The following is a 16,897-nucleotide window of genomic DNA, read 5'->3' on the forward strand; positions in this document are numbered from 1 at the left end:
TAAATTATGAAATATTATTGATGATGACATAACCAAGTTAAGCTTGAGTAAGAGTATCAAGTATACATGTGTGTATTACTGATAAATTGTAGTTGAATAAAAGTAAAAGTAACGGCCACCCCTACCTTTGAATGGTATAATCTAAAGACTGTCCTCCCGAGATTAGCGCCCTCCGTGTCATTTATTTGTACAATTTGGCGCGGAAAACTGCGTAATCAGCGAGAAACAAGAATAGCAGACTTTCTTCGATATTTCGTACTCGCCTGAAAATTTAAGCCACAATCATGAGTTTTCGTCTCAGCAAGGGCAACCTTGAGGTAAGGAAAACACGAGCTACTGTGAAGCATATTTCATTTTATCATTGGAGGTAGTAGCGGAGATTATTTTGACACGGGGCTATCCGCTCAAATTCTGACACGACCCATGTTCATGAACAAGGCCCACGGGTTGTGTAGTTTGAAAGACTGACATCCTTCTTGCCAACATTGAGAGTGGGATAGGTAGAACCATACCATCAAGGTAGAACAAGTTGCACATTGCTCAGTACAGAATCCCAACGTCATTATCCGAAGGGACAAGCTAATATGTAATCCAGGAAAATTGTGTCAGTGTATAGAGGTACCAGAAGAGATTGTGGTATGGTCAGTGTAGCTTTCTTCTGTGACAAATTCATAATTAAATTATTGTAACTTTTACTCTCCAACACAGATAGCTACGTTGATAGCTTGTACATAAGTTATAATATGCAAATTATGGGGTGAAGAAAGCATTAAGATAAATAGTCGTAATGATGTAGATTATACTGATTAATGTGGTGAGAACAGATGAACTTTATATACTCCTCAATTCTCATTAAGTTGTGCTCTGAATTATATTACAAAGTATCATATGTAACAGTAACACCACAGCGAACCAGATGCAAACTGCAGTCTGGCACTTGATGACAGCACAAACCAACCATAGTCTGTAGTGTCTAAGGACCAACCGAACCAGTACAAGTCTGCAGTCCATCCAAGAGTGACTGGTGAAATCTGCTACTGTTGTCTTGTGCAGTACCGCAGAGAAGATATTTTCTGTCCTGCCAAAATGTTGAATCGTTTCACATGGAGGTTGAACATGTAGTCTCCCTTCTACCTCTATGGTTCAGTGCTGCCACCGCATACATTTCCCAACTTCTGACCCCAGAAATGACTTCATTAAAGGCCTGGTGAAATGGTCCCGTTCTTGAGACTGAATATCTTCCAAGGGGGCAATACTATTACACTCGCAACAGAATTGCAACCTAAAAGTACGCGCAAGTGTTAATTTTTTTGATATTTCTATGCGCTGCTTTCATCGGGTCATTTTGCGACACCCAGGTCACGCCCTCAGCGGGAGTCAAGGTTGGCCGTCTGTGACGTCACAGGTGTGTTCATTTACATCGAATAGCGGTCCCACGCCGCCTTATCTCTGCCCGGTATCCGCTAACAAAACACCGGTGTTCGCGTTGCCCATTCGCCACGTTGGTCAATGCGAATCCAAATCCCAAGTGGCGGGAAAAAAAATTGATCCTAATTTGCCACAGTGGCGAAACTGATTTTTGTTTAAAAGATATGACAAAATATAAAGAAAAAACGTGGCTGTTTTTAGTCTTTTGTTGATCTGTGCTTCTCTCTCGGCGATTCGCAAACTGTATCTACTTCCGTATTATTGCGTTCTTTCCGTCGTACGTATTTGCAATCGAGCCAAGTCTCGCGAGAGATTTGACGTTATTTAGTCTAGTCCACAGCATGCATAAATGGCTCTCGCGAGAATTGAAACTTAGACGCACCCAATCGAGCCCTCGCGACAAATTTAATGTAACACTTTGTCTGCTGTACAGCAGGCATAGGAACCCCCGATTGCGAGAATTGAAACTTTTGCCATAGGCCTACATAGCAGACATACGAATTTTAATCGAGGGCACAAGGTTTGGTGTTGCAGTTGATTTGCATTGCGGTTTGGCTGTTCCGTGTTGTGCATTTTAATCCATCGGTATTCACTATTGTTCTTCATTTTAATGGCCTCCATACGCACAGTCAAGAGGGACTGTGCTCCATTATTTGTACCGGGGATTTGTATCGCGATCTCTACGTTTCGCGTTGTTGTTCGTTTTAATGGCAGTCACAACGTTCAGTGTTGGTGTTCATGCAGTTTATTTGCATCGCGGTCCCAACTGTGTCACTGGTCTGGCAGTCTACCTGCACCAACATAACACAGACAACCGGCATAGTACTGCATACACCCATGCTACAAACTAGTCACTATTGCATTTAAACAACAGCAACTTGTGCCATCAATCAACCTTACACCAGGGATGTAGAAAATGGCCGTCAGCCAGCAAAGACAACTTGCTGTCAGCTAAAATTTGCTGGCTGTGATAGTAAGGGAAAAATCAGGGACACTTTGCACAAAGTTGATGTGTTCACAGTCACACATTACTTGTGACCACCTATACTGTTATATGTAACAAGTGTAACAAAGTTTTTCTACATTCCTGTTACACCTAACAGTACAATACCAGTTATTATGTGTTTACTGTTGATCTGTTGCAGATGATTGCCAATGGCAGCCAACCTCAAAAACCCGTATTTCAAATCTTGGTAAGTACGGTATTCAATAAACTTCGAAAGGGAAATACTCCAAGCAATGTAAATAGGGAGAGGGTAATAGCATGATGGAATTTGCATTTCCACTTTGTGTCAAGGTGAAAAAATGTTCCCTTCTCTGCAATATCTGGGAGCAGAATGAACTATGATTTGTCATCCAACACCATTTCAACAAGTGTTGAGATGTCGATTCATGACACAGGCTTTTTCCTTTGAAAACATCTGAAGATAAAGTAGTTAGACCTGCCACGTATAAAATCTGACAACAACAATATTTATTACATTTTGAAGCCAGTTCAGGTAAAGTAACCAAAGTTTTTATTTTTTTCATGATATTTTCAAAGGGCTGTAAGAAGATAAACAGCACAGTGCAGTCCAACACTGACAGGTATCGCTTGCTTCTCTCCGACGGAGTCAAAAGCCATTCAGGTAAGACAGCAATTCTAGAATTTGAAAGCCAAGTTTATGTTAAAGAAATTTTGAGTACATTGTTTCTCTGTATCTTCATATTTATGTCCGCTTCTTCATGTAATGAAATCAGAGATGTGCAAAGCTGATGGCTGCCAAGTCTTTTTGCTGTTTTGGTGGATGTCCTGTGGATTGATCATTCTGGTGACTTATCAGAGCTGTCAGTGCTGTAAATTGTGATGTATACAGGACTGGCAAACTAGATTATCCCTGCTGGATTTGCCTTGATACTGGTCTTACAGCCACCAAATACAGTGTGGATTTTGTTCACCTTACATTTTTGTAATAAGTAAAATTTTTCCTTACAGCTATGTTGGCAACGCAGCTGAATTCAAAAGTAGCTAGCGGTGACCTTGACCCTAGAACTATCATTCAGTTGGACAAGTACATCTGCAATACCATTGCCGACAACAAGTAAGTAGGGACTTCGACTCTTCCCAGTTAGAACAGTTGTAGAATGGATGTACACACATCATAAGGTCCCTGTTAGAATGGAAGTCCACACAGACAAGGGATAAGGATTGTCAGAATACATTCTTTCAGATAAGAATGTACCCACTACTCATCCTAGGCAGTGGTCTTTCAGTCCAGGCCGGTATGTCAGGAACTTTTACAAGGGTTTGCAAGACATATTTTGTAGCACTTTGTTGTGATGTCACATGAAGCAATAGACAGCAATGTAGTTACTGTGATTCCAAAGGCTTTTACCCAACCTTGGCAAAACAAAACACCGTCTAGATTACGTTGCAAGTTCAGAGCTCTGTAGACCGATGTTGGTGGCCAAAGGCTCGTTGATTACACACTTTCACATTGATATTCACTTTTCATATGAAAAGCTATGCAATAGCTTAAATGTCAAACCACAGGTAGAAATTGTGTAGTCTTATGTCTTATTGCCGTCACAGTAATTTTAAAGATAAGAAAATGTACCGGTGTGTATCACTATTTACAAAAAAACTTCTGTGACGGATTTTCTATTTTATAATCGGAAAACATGAAAGCTGCAGTGCAAATAGAAATGTTGTCCTTTTGTACTAATTTATAGCATATTTTTTTATATAATCAGGCGTGTGATGATAATCTTAGAAATATCAGTGGTTGCCAAGGGAAGTGAGGTGACCACCAGAATAGGTAATCCAGAACCATTAACTGTTGGTGGCGCTAGGAAGCCAGCAGGGCAACAACAACAGTCACCACAGAACAAACCCATGGGAGGTAAGGAAATTCAAATCAACTCCCTACCAAGAGTATATGCAGGTGTGTGTCTGTAGTCAACAGAAACCTAGATCTATTAATATGGAATGCAGACGTACTCACTAAAAGTTGTACAAGTTTGTTGCATTTATCGAACCATTTCCATCATATATTAAGATCTTAATCATAATATTTTTCCTGTAAACACAGGAATCTACTTGTGACATAAAGACCATATAAAATAAGTCCAAGATGAGTGGTGACTGTGTCATTACGTCAGAAGTATATTCTGAACTCAATGAAAAAAAATATTAGGGAATAATATACTTACCTTGGCACAAGCCAGGAATTCATTATTTTTAACAAAATAACATAAGTTTTCCCTTTAAGTATTCCAAATTCAAACTTCTGAACTACTTTTGGATTGATATCAATACGGCATGGGCAAGTTGTCAATATTTTCAGTCATCAGTTGTGTGACCTAGGAACAACACTCATGTTCATATACATTGCAAATGATAGACGATTGCTTGGTTTACACGTACCCTCCGCGAAGTTATACATGATTTCAAAGATAGCATAGGCCTAGAAAGTTTACCTCTGACAAAGTTATGCTGTTTTAGCCCCCACATATGAAGTCAGGGGGGACCTATAGATTAGGCTGTGTCCGTTTGTGTGTTATTTCACAAATGTATCTCAGACATTCCTTGGTTGATTTCATTCAAACATGGCACAAGGGTGAATCACTGTGTCATGTATATGCACGTCATTTTCTTCTTTTAATGTGAGCAAATGATAAATTATGAATTATACCACAAAAATATCAGTCATAGTAATGTCATAGAAATGACCTTTTTTTTAACAGTGCCCATTTGGTTACAACATTGACATAGCTTGTAATCTTTTTGCATATCAGGACCACGCAAGGATGGAGACATGACCAACCAAATGCCAAAACTGCCAACAACTCCAGGGGGTGGAATGTCTAAAGTGTTTCCTATAGCTAGCCTAACACCTTATCAGAACAGGTAGGTTTTGTTTTAAAGCAGTCATTATTCTGCCTGAGTTTACTGAAAATTCTCTCTATGGCATGCTTTGTCCATTGTACGCGTGTGTTGCAAGGTATTTTAATAATTTCACCTGTGCTGTGTAGTCAAGTCATAGCATGCATTGGTTTTGTCTATGAAAGGGATACCAACCGACTTAGAGACTGTAAAAAGTTCAAAGGCTGATTTGCATAAAGGTTATTTGCTGATCTTGAATTTTTTGTGTTATTTCAACTGTGCACATCAGGTCTTGAAATACTTGCACACACCATTTCAATCATTGTAGCTGTCACCTTGGAATATTTCTTTTTTTGTGTATTTATTCTGTCTGTTGTGTGTAAAATGCCTCGTCACGTTTGAACCAGTGAAATTCTCAGCCTCGCAGTCATTGCCATTCTGTGTTTGAAAAACTTGCAATGCATCAAATGTTTGTCATGCCGAAAAGTTTCCCATGCTCTTGTTCTTACGGTCTGGCAGAAATTGAGTCAATCAACCGTACCATTGGATAACTGACTTCAAAAATATAAAACAGCAAAATTAAATTATAATTATATCAGCTTTTTGAAAATGCAACTGTAATGTGCTATCATGAAAACTTAACATTGATTTTCGTGCAAAGATGTATGGTGCTGCCTCATTTTGAAATTGCAGCAAGTTTTAGTTTACTGTATACATGATTTAGGACCAAGAATTCCTTATATACAACACAAATTAGGGCTAAAGTCATACCCTGGACACATCAAAGTTGCTAGTACTACACCAGATATGACAAAAAGCAGAAATGCCCAAGATCAGAGCTGTTATTTCTCTGTGATCTCGCATGGTTTATACTAAGTTGCATTTGAAACAATATCACACAGGTGGACCATCAGAGCTCGTGTGACCAACAAGGGCAAGGTCAGGAACTGGAGTAACTCTCGCGGTGAAGGCTGTCTGTTCTCCATGGATCTGATTGACGACTCCGCCGAAATCAGAGCAACGGCTTTTAATGATCAATGCCGGAAGTTCTTTGACATGATAACCGTTGGCAAGGTCAGTTTGACTAATCACGGTAGTTTTACCCTTGTGTTGAGCACATCAAAGAGTATTTTTCAGTGTGCCAGGTCTCAGTTAAGTTAAATGTGCATATCAAGCATTTTACAAAAGATTAGAGGTGCATGCATCAAAAGAGTGGTTGACACCTTACCAAACACAAAGTGTGATGTTGAAGACAACTGAATTTTAGAATGCTTTCAAGGCATTGAAATTTGATCTGCAAATTCAATGAAAATTTAGAGTATTTTAAAGAAAATAAAGTATTATCAAGCTAATCCCATTAGGAGGGAAAACGATAAATTTGTCTGCCAGAGTATTTGATTAAAGAAACATTGTGTGTGTTGCCTTGCCATTGGCCTCTTTCTAAGATACTTCCGATTGCCTTTCTGAAGACTAGTGAAATTGTCTGAGATTTGTCTCAGCCAGTTAGCCGTCATTCCATTCCAATGTCGTCCTTCAATCATGCTCACTGATTATTTGTGCTGATTGGGTAAGTCTTTCTGTCTCATTAACCAATCGGTTTGTGTGTTCCATAACCCAGGTGTACTACTTTTCAAGAGGCACACTGAAGACTGCCAACAAGCAGTACACCTCGATCAAGAATGACTATGAAATGACGTTCACCGGTGAGACCCAGGTGCAGCTGTGTGATGACGTCAACACTGACGATATACCAGATGTACAGTTTGACTTTAAACCAATCAGTAAACTGGAAGAAATTGAGAAAGACACCATGGTTGGTAGGTGAACATTGTGTGAATCTCAGCAAAGAAGATTCAATCGATGATAGAGATACTTGTGCAAGCCATACCATGTGTACTTATGTATGTAACAGAATAATGACATCGCAGATACAATTTGCACATCAGTGTGAAAAAACTACCGGCAGATTTCTGTATTTTTCAGATGTGACTAAAACAACTTCATTGCATTCAAAAACTATACACAAAGATTTTTCTTTGTTTGAATTTAACCCCATGTCACAAGTCATTTTATGTTATTTTAGGAAGACAGGTGCTTTCACAAAAATGTCAGTTATGACCTTGAACTTATGAACTGTGACTTTTGACCTCTGTAATAAGGACACCTCTCTGTTCGGAACAATTTGTTTGAAGCTGAAAGTTACAAGTTCAATAGAAGTACACAGTTCTATTAAGGCCATGTACATTCCATAGAGTGTCTGCAATGTACAGGTTTTACCATACTTCAAAATATTCCACCTAAACTGCATATGATGTATTGGCTCTTTCTTAGTGAATGTGTGATAAAATGTTAACTGAAACGTCTTCACAACTGGAAAGATCAACAAAAGTGAATGTTTTCTCATGTTAAATCTGAAACTGAAATTCCCCTGCCACTTTTCTTGACAGACATTATTGGTGTGTGCAAGAGTACTGGTGAGCTAACCACCATTACCACAAGAGCTACTAATAAGGAAGTCAGCAAGAAAGATGTCCACCTCGTGGATGACTCGGAGAAAGTGGTTACCATGACACTCTGGGGTGAGGAAGTAAGTATGGCAATCAGGCCTTTTGTGCTGGAGAGAGCAAAACAAAGGAAGACAGTGGTCATCCCGTCATCATCACGGCCCCGTCTTCAAATGAAATCAAATTTATGTCAAAGTTGTGCTTGATAGAGCAAAGCAAGTTGGGAATATTTAGAAAATGACATATGTAAAGAATTGATTCACCCTTTTTGATGTTTGGTTAGTCTGTCACTTTCTGGTGGCGTGTAAGTTATAACCTGTTAAATCCTGACATATCACATATGATGACTTTAAATAGACTTGAAGACAGATAAACCCAGACATACATAATCATGATGTCATGGACTTCGTCTTGTCAAGACGTACATGGACATGGTTATTTCATTCACATAGTGTGATATTATTTCACAGCAGAATGTGTCACAGTGATCTTTTGAGTATGATTTTTACCCCAGTTTTGAACTGTAAAGGGATATTTGTAGCTTGTAGATCCGCTGTACATTCTCCAGTCTGTGTCTGTTGGTAAGGTCATAGGTCATGGGGTAAGCATCAGTATCTGCACAGCAGATTTGTCTGTTGACCTAGTGACCCTTTGTAAAAGATGAAAGTAAAATCTCACATGGAAATGGAGGATGGAAGTTTTGGCACTGATGAAGATCAGTGTATACAAACTTTCAGATGCAAATTAGGACGGGTACACTCAAGGACTTGTGGCAAATTACCGCTGTCCCTACCTGTGACCAATTCCCACATCATCAGTGATTAATGCAAAACGCTGTCTGTGTCCACAACCAATCTTTCCCCGAACCTGAAGTTTTAATGGCGGAAAACTTGGCAAGACTGAAGATTAGTTGACACAAAGAAAGTTTGTTTGACATATTGGTAACATAGAGAGTCCACTCATATCATCACTTATGTAGAGCCCAATAAGAAAATAACCTTTAGTCTGAAACCAAAGGTGGGTCTACGGATCTTCAGTTTCCCCAAAAACTTTCATTTCACACTCATGATGAATATATGATGCATGATTTTGCCTTGTAAACTGATGTGTGCTGCAAAGTAAGCAAAGGAAAAAAACAGCACATATCTACTAGTTACTAGTTATACAGAAGAAACTGAAAATGAGTGATATTTCTGCACTATACTGAATCGCATATCCATACAATTTCTACTTATAAATGACAAACACAAACCTCTGCCTTCTCTCTGTATTGAAAGAGTTGTTGCATAAACTTCGAACTTGCCACTTTGCAGGCTGAGAAGTTTGATGGTTCTAGCTGTCCAGTGATTGCCATCAAGGGAGCCAAGCTGTCTGACTACGGAGGGAGATCTCTGTCCATGCTCCAGTCCAGTGTTCTGCAAATCAACCCTGACATACCCAGGGCTCACCACCTTAAAGGATGGTAAGTGAGAATGCAGGTGACATGGTACGCAGACATACCCAGGGCTCACCACCTCAAAGGATGGTAAGTGAGAATGCAGGTGACATGGTACCCAGATATATACCCAGGGCTTACCACCTCAGAGGATGGTAAGTGAGAATGCAGGTGACATGGTACCCAGATATATACCCAGGGCTTACCACCTCAGAGGATGGTAAGTGAGAATGCAGGTGACATGGTACCCAGATATATACCCAGGGCTTACCACCTCAAAGGATGGTAAGTGAGAATGCAGGTGACATGATACCCAGACATACCCAGGGCTTACCACCTCAGCAGGTGATGTGTTATCCAGACCGGGAAATGCATACGGGACAACATTCAAACTACTTTTCAGAGCAGTAATGTGCATCCCCTCGCATAAATTGTTTAAGGGAGTAGATTTGTTGATGTGGTAAACAAATTATGTTATATGTGTGTCTGTCAAGTTCAGAGTCAATGGTCTTGATATCTAGTGTCCACTTTCTCAATACATAGAATAGCCTTGAAACCAAATGAAGAAAAAATACAAAATGACTCGTCTTTAATGCAGGTACGATGGTGTTGGACAATCCAAAGAGATTCAGTCCATCTCAGAACAGAGAAGTGGCGGAGCCAGCACTAACTGGAAGAACCTGTCGGAAGTGAGATCAAACAACCTTGGAATGGGAGAGAAGCCAGACTACTTCACGGCCAAAGCTACAGTTGTCTTTATCAGAAAAGAAAACTGTATGTACAAGGTATGTTATTGAGAATACCTGAAATAAAAACATGAAGTTTAGGGGATGATCTGTATCGAAGTTTTCTTTCAGTTGTAGTCAGGTCATAAACCAAGACTGGTTAAAGGTATACTGTCACCTATTCCAATTTTGCCACAGTTACCATGGAAAGAGAAAATGTAGCTAATCACAGATTTTAAGCGGATGGTCGCTTTCTAAAAACAGCGCCCTCACATGGGCATTTTGAATACCAATATGGGCATACAGGGCTCAAAATTAACTTTTTTCCCTGGTAGTCCGATTGGGCTACCATTTTCTGAAGTTGGTAGCCCAGTGACAAGATCTAGTAGCCCATGCATGAATGAAGAGGTTTTTTTTGTAAAGGACATTTCTATTGATATCTAGACAATGAAAGATTTATTTTTCATGATTCTATCTATGAAGTGACTTTTCTAGTCATTTTACATCAATAGCTGCAGATCATAGCCTTAGGAGAATGGTACAGCATGTGTAGTGGACAACGGTTACGCCTCAAAGTTTGACGACCTATTCACACATACGCAGAGCTTCTATGCAAATTGTGATGTTCGCCATGACAACTTTTCACTCAGCACGTGTAAACATAACATGGCTTAAAATAGTTTGGCGATGAATTTCAGGATGACTTGGTACAGTCATGTTCCTAATACTTTCGTGGCATTTTTGGCTACATTTCTCCACCACAGTACACTATCATGGGATGATCTGGTACACTTCGGAAACCGTCATTTGTGGATGGCCCGACAGCTTTTTCTTCGCAGTTTGAATAATTTTGTTTAATTGTGATCAATACATTGTGATTAAAAAACTATGAAAATGAATTTTCGTTGGCAATCATTTCCTGAGCCTGTCATCTAAGTACATCAGTTCAGATAATGATATTTTATCAAAAGTTTGTCACAAAAAATTCGACTGCACCTTTTAATTTGCATAACAAAGTCATAGTCTGGCCTTTCTGTGTCCAGCTTGGTTGACTATATGAGCGTCTGTCATCTCAAAGCGATCAACATTATGTCGCCCACTAAGTAATTTCATGTCCCTGGCTTTGGTAGTCCCTGTGGGGTACCATTTCATGGGTTTTGGTAGCCCCAGGGAAAAGTTTGTAGTCTGTGGACGCGGGACTACTGCAAATTACGAGCCCTGGCATATTTAGATCACAGGTGACTGTATACCTTTAACAGGAAGGGAATGATAGTGCTTTTTTCAAGTCTAATCAAATTTTTTTAAGTTGCAGATCACACTAAAAAAAAATCCCTAAATCAGGGATTCCATCTATAAGTGTTGACTGGATATTGTACACCTCTATATCACATATTACAGAAGAGTTTTGCAGAACCGTTGAAGTGTTTTTGAAATACTGTTGACCGCGCTGTTTGTGACGCGTATGTGGTGTTTGTTTTTGTCCCCCAGGCTTGTCCCTCGTCTGAGTGCAACAAGAAGGTCATTGAGAACACGGATGGAACTTATCGCTGTGAGAAATGTAACAAGGAATACCCAGATTTTAAATACAGACTGCTGCTCTCAGTAAGTGTGTGGACTAAATCTGTGCTTTTGTCAAAGAGTGTGGGGAAAGGTCTTTGTTAGGATGTGTTTTCTAAATCTCTTTCACATTCTCTTTCAGTGAGTTCTGTAAACTCTGTTTGTGTAGTTCTTTTTGTATCCTGGTTTACCCTGTGTCAGCATTAGTTGTCAGAATGGTGAATTCTGCATTTTCAAGTTTAAATTGATACACCCAATTTATCTGTGTGAATTGCAATCTGTTAAAAAAAAAGCAACTTGCTGATCTGCTGTAGGCTTAGAACAGTTCCTAGACTCTGGAATTTGTCAAAATGTTCATCAGTGCCATCAGTTGTCAAGAGATGGCTCGCTTTAAATCAATATTTAAATTGCCGTGTCTTTGTCGTAAATATCTTTACATCATTTTTTTTTTTTCAGGCTAATGTAGTTGACTTTGGTGATGGTCAGTGGGCCACCTGTTTCCAAGACCAAGCAGAGACATTGCTTGGACAGAATGCTGACTATGTCGGTAACCTCAGAGATACAGTAAGTTTGAATCTATCCGCCGATGTTAAAGGTATACTGTCACCTGTTCCAATTTTGCCACAGTTACCATGGAAACAAAATCTCACCAATCACAGATTTTAAGCTGGTGGCCGCTTTTAAAAACAGCGCCCTCACATGGGCATTTTGAATACCAAGAAACGCCCCTTTGACCATATATAGGTGTATGTAGATTACAGGTGACTGTATACCTGATGTTAAGGTGGAATGCGCCTCAAAGACAAATATTCAGACTCTCAAAATTTTTTTTAACAATACTTTTCTGATCTACCACTTGTGGCGGCTCATTCTGAAGCTTTTTGAGTAACAAAAATTTTCAGTCTTAATTTTTCGAAAAATCTAAATTTTATTTCTCCCCATAGAGTTAACACTCAGATGGCAGCCATATGAATATCAAATATCGGTAAATGTTAGGTAATTTGTCTCTTTAGTACGAAACTTTGCACAGTGATACTTGATTTTTATTCTTGTTCGGTAAAAAAGAATGGTTAAAAATTTCAAAGTGGAAAGTTTGAGCAAAAGTTTAAGACTTTCACTGTCGAAGCGCATACTACCTTAACCAAACTGCGCTGAGTAAAAGGATAGCAAAGTAAAAAAAGCAGTACTTTTGAATGTTGCCTGATGTCTTTAACAAATTAAGAACTAACGAAACAATCCAAAATTAGTTTTTGTCTTCACTGACCTTGTACAAATTCATGGTTCACAACAGCGAGAGGACAGGACACAGGGGCATCATTTTTGTATAACATGAACTTTGAGCCAGAACATTTGAATTTAGTGGCAGCAACTTTCAATAGCATTGATGTGTAGCCATGGCTTTTGAGAGTTGATTCACCATTCTTCAGAGACTGTACTTTACTTTTGGTGCAATTTATGTCCACTGTCCTCATTCAAGAAACTGTTTCTTTCACAGAATGAAGTAGAGTATGATGAGCTGTTTCAGGAGGCCAACTTCAAGTCGTACAATTTCAGAATGAGGATCAAGCAAGAAACATACAATGTAAGTGAAAGCCAGGGACCACTCAATGAAACTAGCAACCACCCCATGAAACCAGCAACCATCCCATGAAACCAGCAACCACCTCATGAAACCAGCAACCACCCCATGAAACCAGCAACCATCCCATGAAACTAGCAACCACCCCATGACACCAGCAACCACCTCATGAAACCAGCAACCATCCCATGAAACCAGCAACCACTCCATGAAACTAGCAACCATCCCATGAAACTAGCAACCATCCCATGACACTAGGAATCACTTCATGAAACTAGCAACCACCCCATGAAACCAGCAACCATCCCATGAAACCAGCAACCACCCCATGAAACTAGCAACCATCCCATGAAACTAGCAACCACCCCATGAAACTAGGAATCACTTCATGAAACTAGCAACCATCCCATGAAACTAGGAATCACTTCATGAAACCAGCAACCACCCCATGAAACCAGCAACCACCTCATTAAACTAGCAACCATCCCATGAACCATGAAAGTAGCAACAACCCAGTGAAAGTAGAGACTAACCCATGAAACCATCAACCACTTCATGAAACTATCAACCACCCAATGACACTAGCAACCAATCTATGACACTAGCAACTAACCTATGAAACTAGGAACTACGTCATTAAAATCAGTAACCATCCCATGAAACCAGCAACCATCCCATGAAACCAGCAACCATCCCATGAAACCAGCAACCATCCCATGAAACCAGCAACCATCCCATGAAACCAGCAAACCATCCCATGAAACCAACAACCATCCCATCAACCATCCCATGAAACCACAACCATCCCATGAAACCAGCAACCGTCCCATGAAACCAGCAACCATCCCACAGAACCAGCAACCATCCCATGGAACCAGCAACCACTTCATGAAACCATCAGCCACATCATAAAACTGGCAACCACCCCATGAACCATGAAAGTAGCAACAACCCAATGAAAGTAGAGACTAACCCATGAAACCATCAACCACTTCATGAAACTATTAACCATCCCATGACACTAGCAACCAACCTATGAAACTAGGAACTACCCAATGAAATTAGCAACCACTTCATGAAACTAGCAACCATCCCATGAATGTCCCACACTAGTTGCATTCACCTTTTAGGATTATGCCAAGGTACAGTAAAACTTGTACAGAGTGAATGCTACATGATATTGGAAACTTGTCTGGAGTGAATGCAGCACTCCATGGTGTAATTATTGAAGAAACTGTAAATAGACAGAAAATTTCTCCGCTGAAAAAAGAAAATTGCTAAGTTTTCACAGAATAATCTAGACATAGCCAGGATAATCATATTACTGTTGTGATGTTCAACCCTTTCACCACAATGGTTTGGTCCAAAACCATTGTTATCAATGGTGATTGTGGACCTCTTTACAGAGAATTTGGGGTGTACTGGTTAACTTGTATTTAAATCAAACAAAACCTGATGCCGTAAAAGATCAACAAGCTTTGTTGTAGGGAGATTTGTATATCCAGTGTTCAGATTTTTCTATGGAGCCTGCACACACAGTGTATGGAATGATGAACCATCTGCTTGCCACAAAAGAACATTTTTGGAGGTTATATTTCAGGTAGGAATGCACCTCCGGGATAGATATAGGGGTTCATTTTAAAGCTCTTGGAGAAAGAAAAACTTTTACTTCCTTAGTTTTTCAAAATTCAAAAATTTTATTTGTCTCCACAGAGTTAACACAGGGATGGTAGCCATTTTGAATTTTGAATATCGGTAAATCTTGGGTAATTTGTTTCTCTAGTACGAAAATTTGCACTGTGACCCCCGATTTTTATTCTTGATTTTGAAAGATAATGGTTGAAAGTTTCATTGAGGAAAGTTTGAGCTAAAGTGTAAGTCTTTCATTTTTGAGGTTGCAAACTACCTAAATGTGTATAGTTAATCTATTCTGTTTTTGTAATTCTTTGCAGGATGAAACCCGTCTGAAAACTTCAGTGGTGGACGTCAAACGTCTCGACTTCAAGGAATACACTAAAAAACTAATCATGGATATCAGGAGCCTGGCGTCCAGTTAAAAAATCCCTTGTCACTTTTCAGTTGGAATGTTTGTTGATTTCTCGGTAATACAGGATGAATTGAACATCGTGTTCCTCAGTTGACTCAGCGGCAAGTGAAACATAAGCCGCAATCCCACCACACACATCAACCTTACCTTACTTTACTCAACCCCCCCTTTTTTTTTCCATTGGTACCTATGATGTGGATTGAATGGGCCAATCCCAAACAGTGAAACAGACATGGTTTGGCCTAGCAGATGTGTTTTCAATTTAATCACATGGTTGCTTATCGAAAGGATCGATATGATTGGCTGACGGGAGTATTCTTAGTGTATCCCATTAAAATCTCTAGAACACAGATATTACCAAATGGCACACATACACACACATACTCTCTCACACTTTCGGTATGTGTAACTACAGTGTTGTTGTGAAGCATTCTGGACAAACTAGAAAAAAAGACACAATTGATGCTGTTTTGAGAGTCCTTCACCTATAAATCTTCTTTTGTTTCCACTCCAACATTTATTTGCATTAAACTCCAAAAAAAATATTTATAGAAATTTACTTCTGTCCTTGCAGCCATTCTCAGCTGCACATACTACAAGCATAATACTTGAATTTTGATGTTTTATTGTAATTTTACTGCCTCCCATAAAGCATTTACACATACGTAGATATCACAGAGATCTGTTTGACCAACTTTGAAGTAGGCGTTTCTTAGTTGAGTAGCAGTTTTTTCTTATTTTCAGGTAGGATTACGGAGACTGTGAACTGTATAAGGTCAAAGTTTATGTTTACCTAACTGTGTTTGGCTTTTGCCGTATTTGAGAAGTTCAGTTTCTTAATTTTCTTTTCCAGAATAAAACTTGAATATCCCTTATCGTAGATGTTTGTTTTGGTTATCGATACAAAAATGAAAGTATTAAAGTATAATCCTAACCCCCCCTGAGGACAAACTTGAGACCCAGTTTGCCTTGAAAGCAAGATCCAGGATTGTGTTTCATCGTTTACACAAGCCAAATAAAAACCTATTTTCAAAGGTTCAAGGTGTTTTCTTCTCTTTTGTGAGTTATTGTGATGTGTATGATTTGCAATAGTCCTTTTTTCCTTTCATGTGGGCATTTTCAGAATCTGTTTTAGAGAAATGAAAAAGTAATGCGGTGAAATTAATGGAGACTTCATTGTTCTTTGCAGTGTGCAAGTACTTGTACTGTCATCATGTGCATGAGTTGGTTATGTTGAAATGTGAAAGATTCTGTTGCACTGCACAACACTGGGCCCACATCCTGGTGGCAAAATCTGTGTTAGACTGAGGGGGTGCCTTTAATGGTAAAAAAATACCAATAACCCCCCCCATCCCTGCCCAAATGATTGCTCTACTAATTAGTAAAGGCTGCCCCCACTATTCTGCAGTCTTGCTGATTCAGTTCATGTGTGAGAGAGTTGATATGAGAAAACTTTGTGTGAGAGGTTTTATAAAATTTAGAGAAAATGAATAAATTTAGACTGGAAAAGGGGGGTATATGCTGCCCGAACGGTCACTTTTACACTAAAAATTCCAAAACACAGGTCATTTTTCATCTGAAACGAAGGAAATGCCCCCATACTTCGGGAAAAACTTCACATGCAGTAGAAAAATGGTAAAAAACATCCCATTTTGGAATAACTTGATCGGAATATCCTTTATATATGAAAATATTGGGTGAACACCACCAGGCATCAATCTATAAGTTATTTTTGGTTTTACTAAAATGCTTAGACT

At 39.3% G+C, this 16,897-nt stretch overlaps 1 protein-coding gene across 1 annotated transcript; it reads left to right on the forward strand.

The window, feature by feature from the left end:
* Positions 1–150: 150 nt before the first annotated feature.
* Positions 151–16,181, forward strand: LOC139145249 (replication protein A 70 kDa DNA-binding subunit-like). Its single transcript, XM_070716281.1, has 15 exons — positions 151–317; positions 2,574–2,621; positions 2,972–3,056; positions 3,404–3,509; positions 4,162–4,310; positions 5,206–5,317; positions 6,196–6,367; positions 6,912–7,110; positions 7,741–7,880; positions 9,111–9,259; positions 9,831–10,017; positions 11,446–11,559; positions 11,971–12,078; positions 13,010–13,096; positions 15,046–16,181. The coding sequence occupies exons 1-15, from the start codon at positions 285–287 to the stop codon at positions 15,148–15,150; spliced, it is 1,794 nt and encodes a 597-aa protein (XP_070572382.1). The 5' UTR covers positions 151–284; the 3' UTR covers positions 15,151–16,181.
* The last annotated feature ends 716 nt before the right edge of the window (positions 16,182–16,897 follow it).

This window comes from Ptychodera flava, chromosome 12, assembly GCF_041260155.1.
Source record: "Ptychodera flava strain L36383 chromosome 12, AS_Pfla_20210202, whole genome shotgun sequence".
In the NCBI taxonomy this organism is placed as follows: domain Eukaryota; kingdom Metazoa; phylum Hemichordata; class Enteropneusta; family Ptychoderidae; genus Ptychodera; species Ptychodera flava.

What these genes read in the sequence shown, in the direction of transcription:
- LOC139145249 (XM_070716281.1), top strand. Translation starts at nt 285, where the DNA reads ATGAGTTTTCGTCTCAGCAAGGGCAACCTTGAG. An exon ending in AATACCATTGCCGACAACAA is followed by an intron (nt 3,510 to 4,161) that starts GTAAGTAGGGAC and finishes TTATATAATCAG; the next exon opens with GCGTGTGATGATAATCTTAG. An exon ending in TGACACTCTGGGGTGAGGAA is followed by an intron (nt 7,881 to 9,110) that starts GTAAGTATGGCA and finishes GCCACTTTGCAG; the next exon opens with GCTGAGAAGTTTGATGGTTC.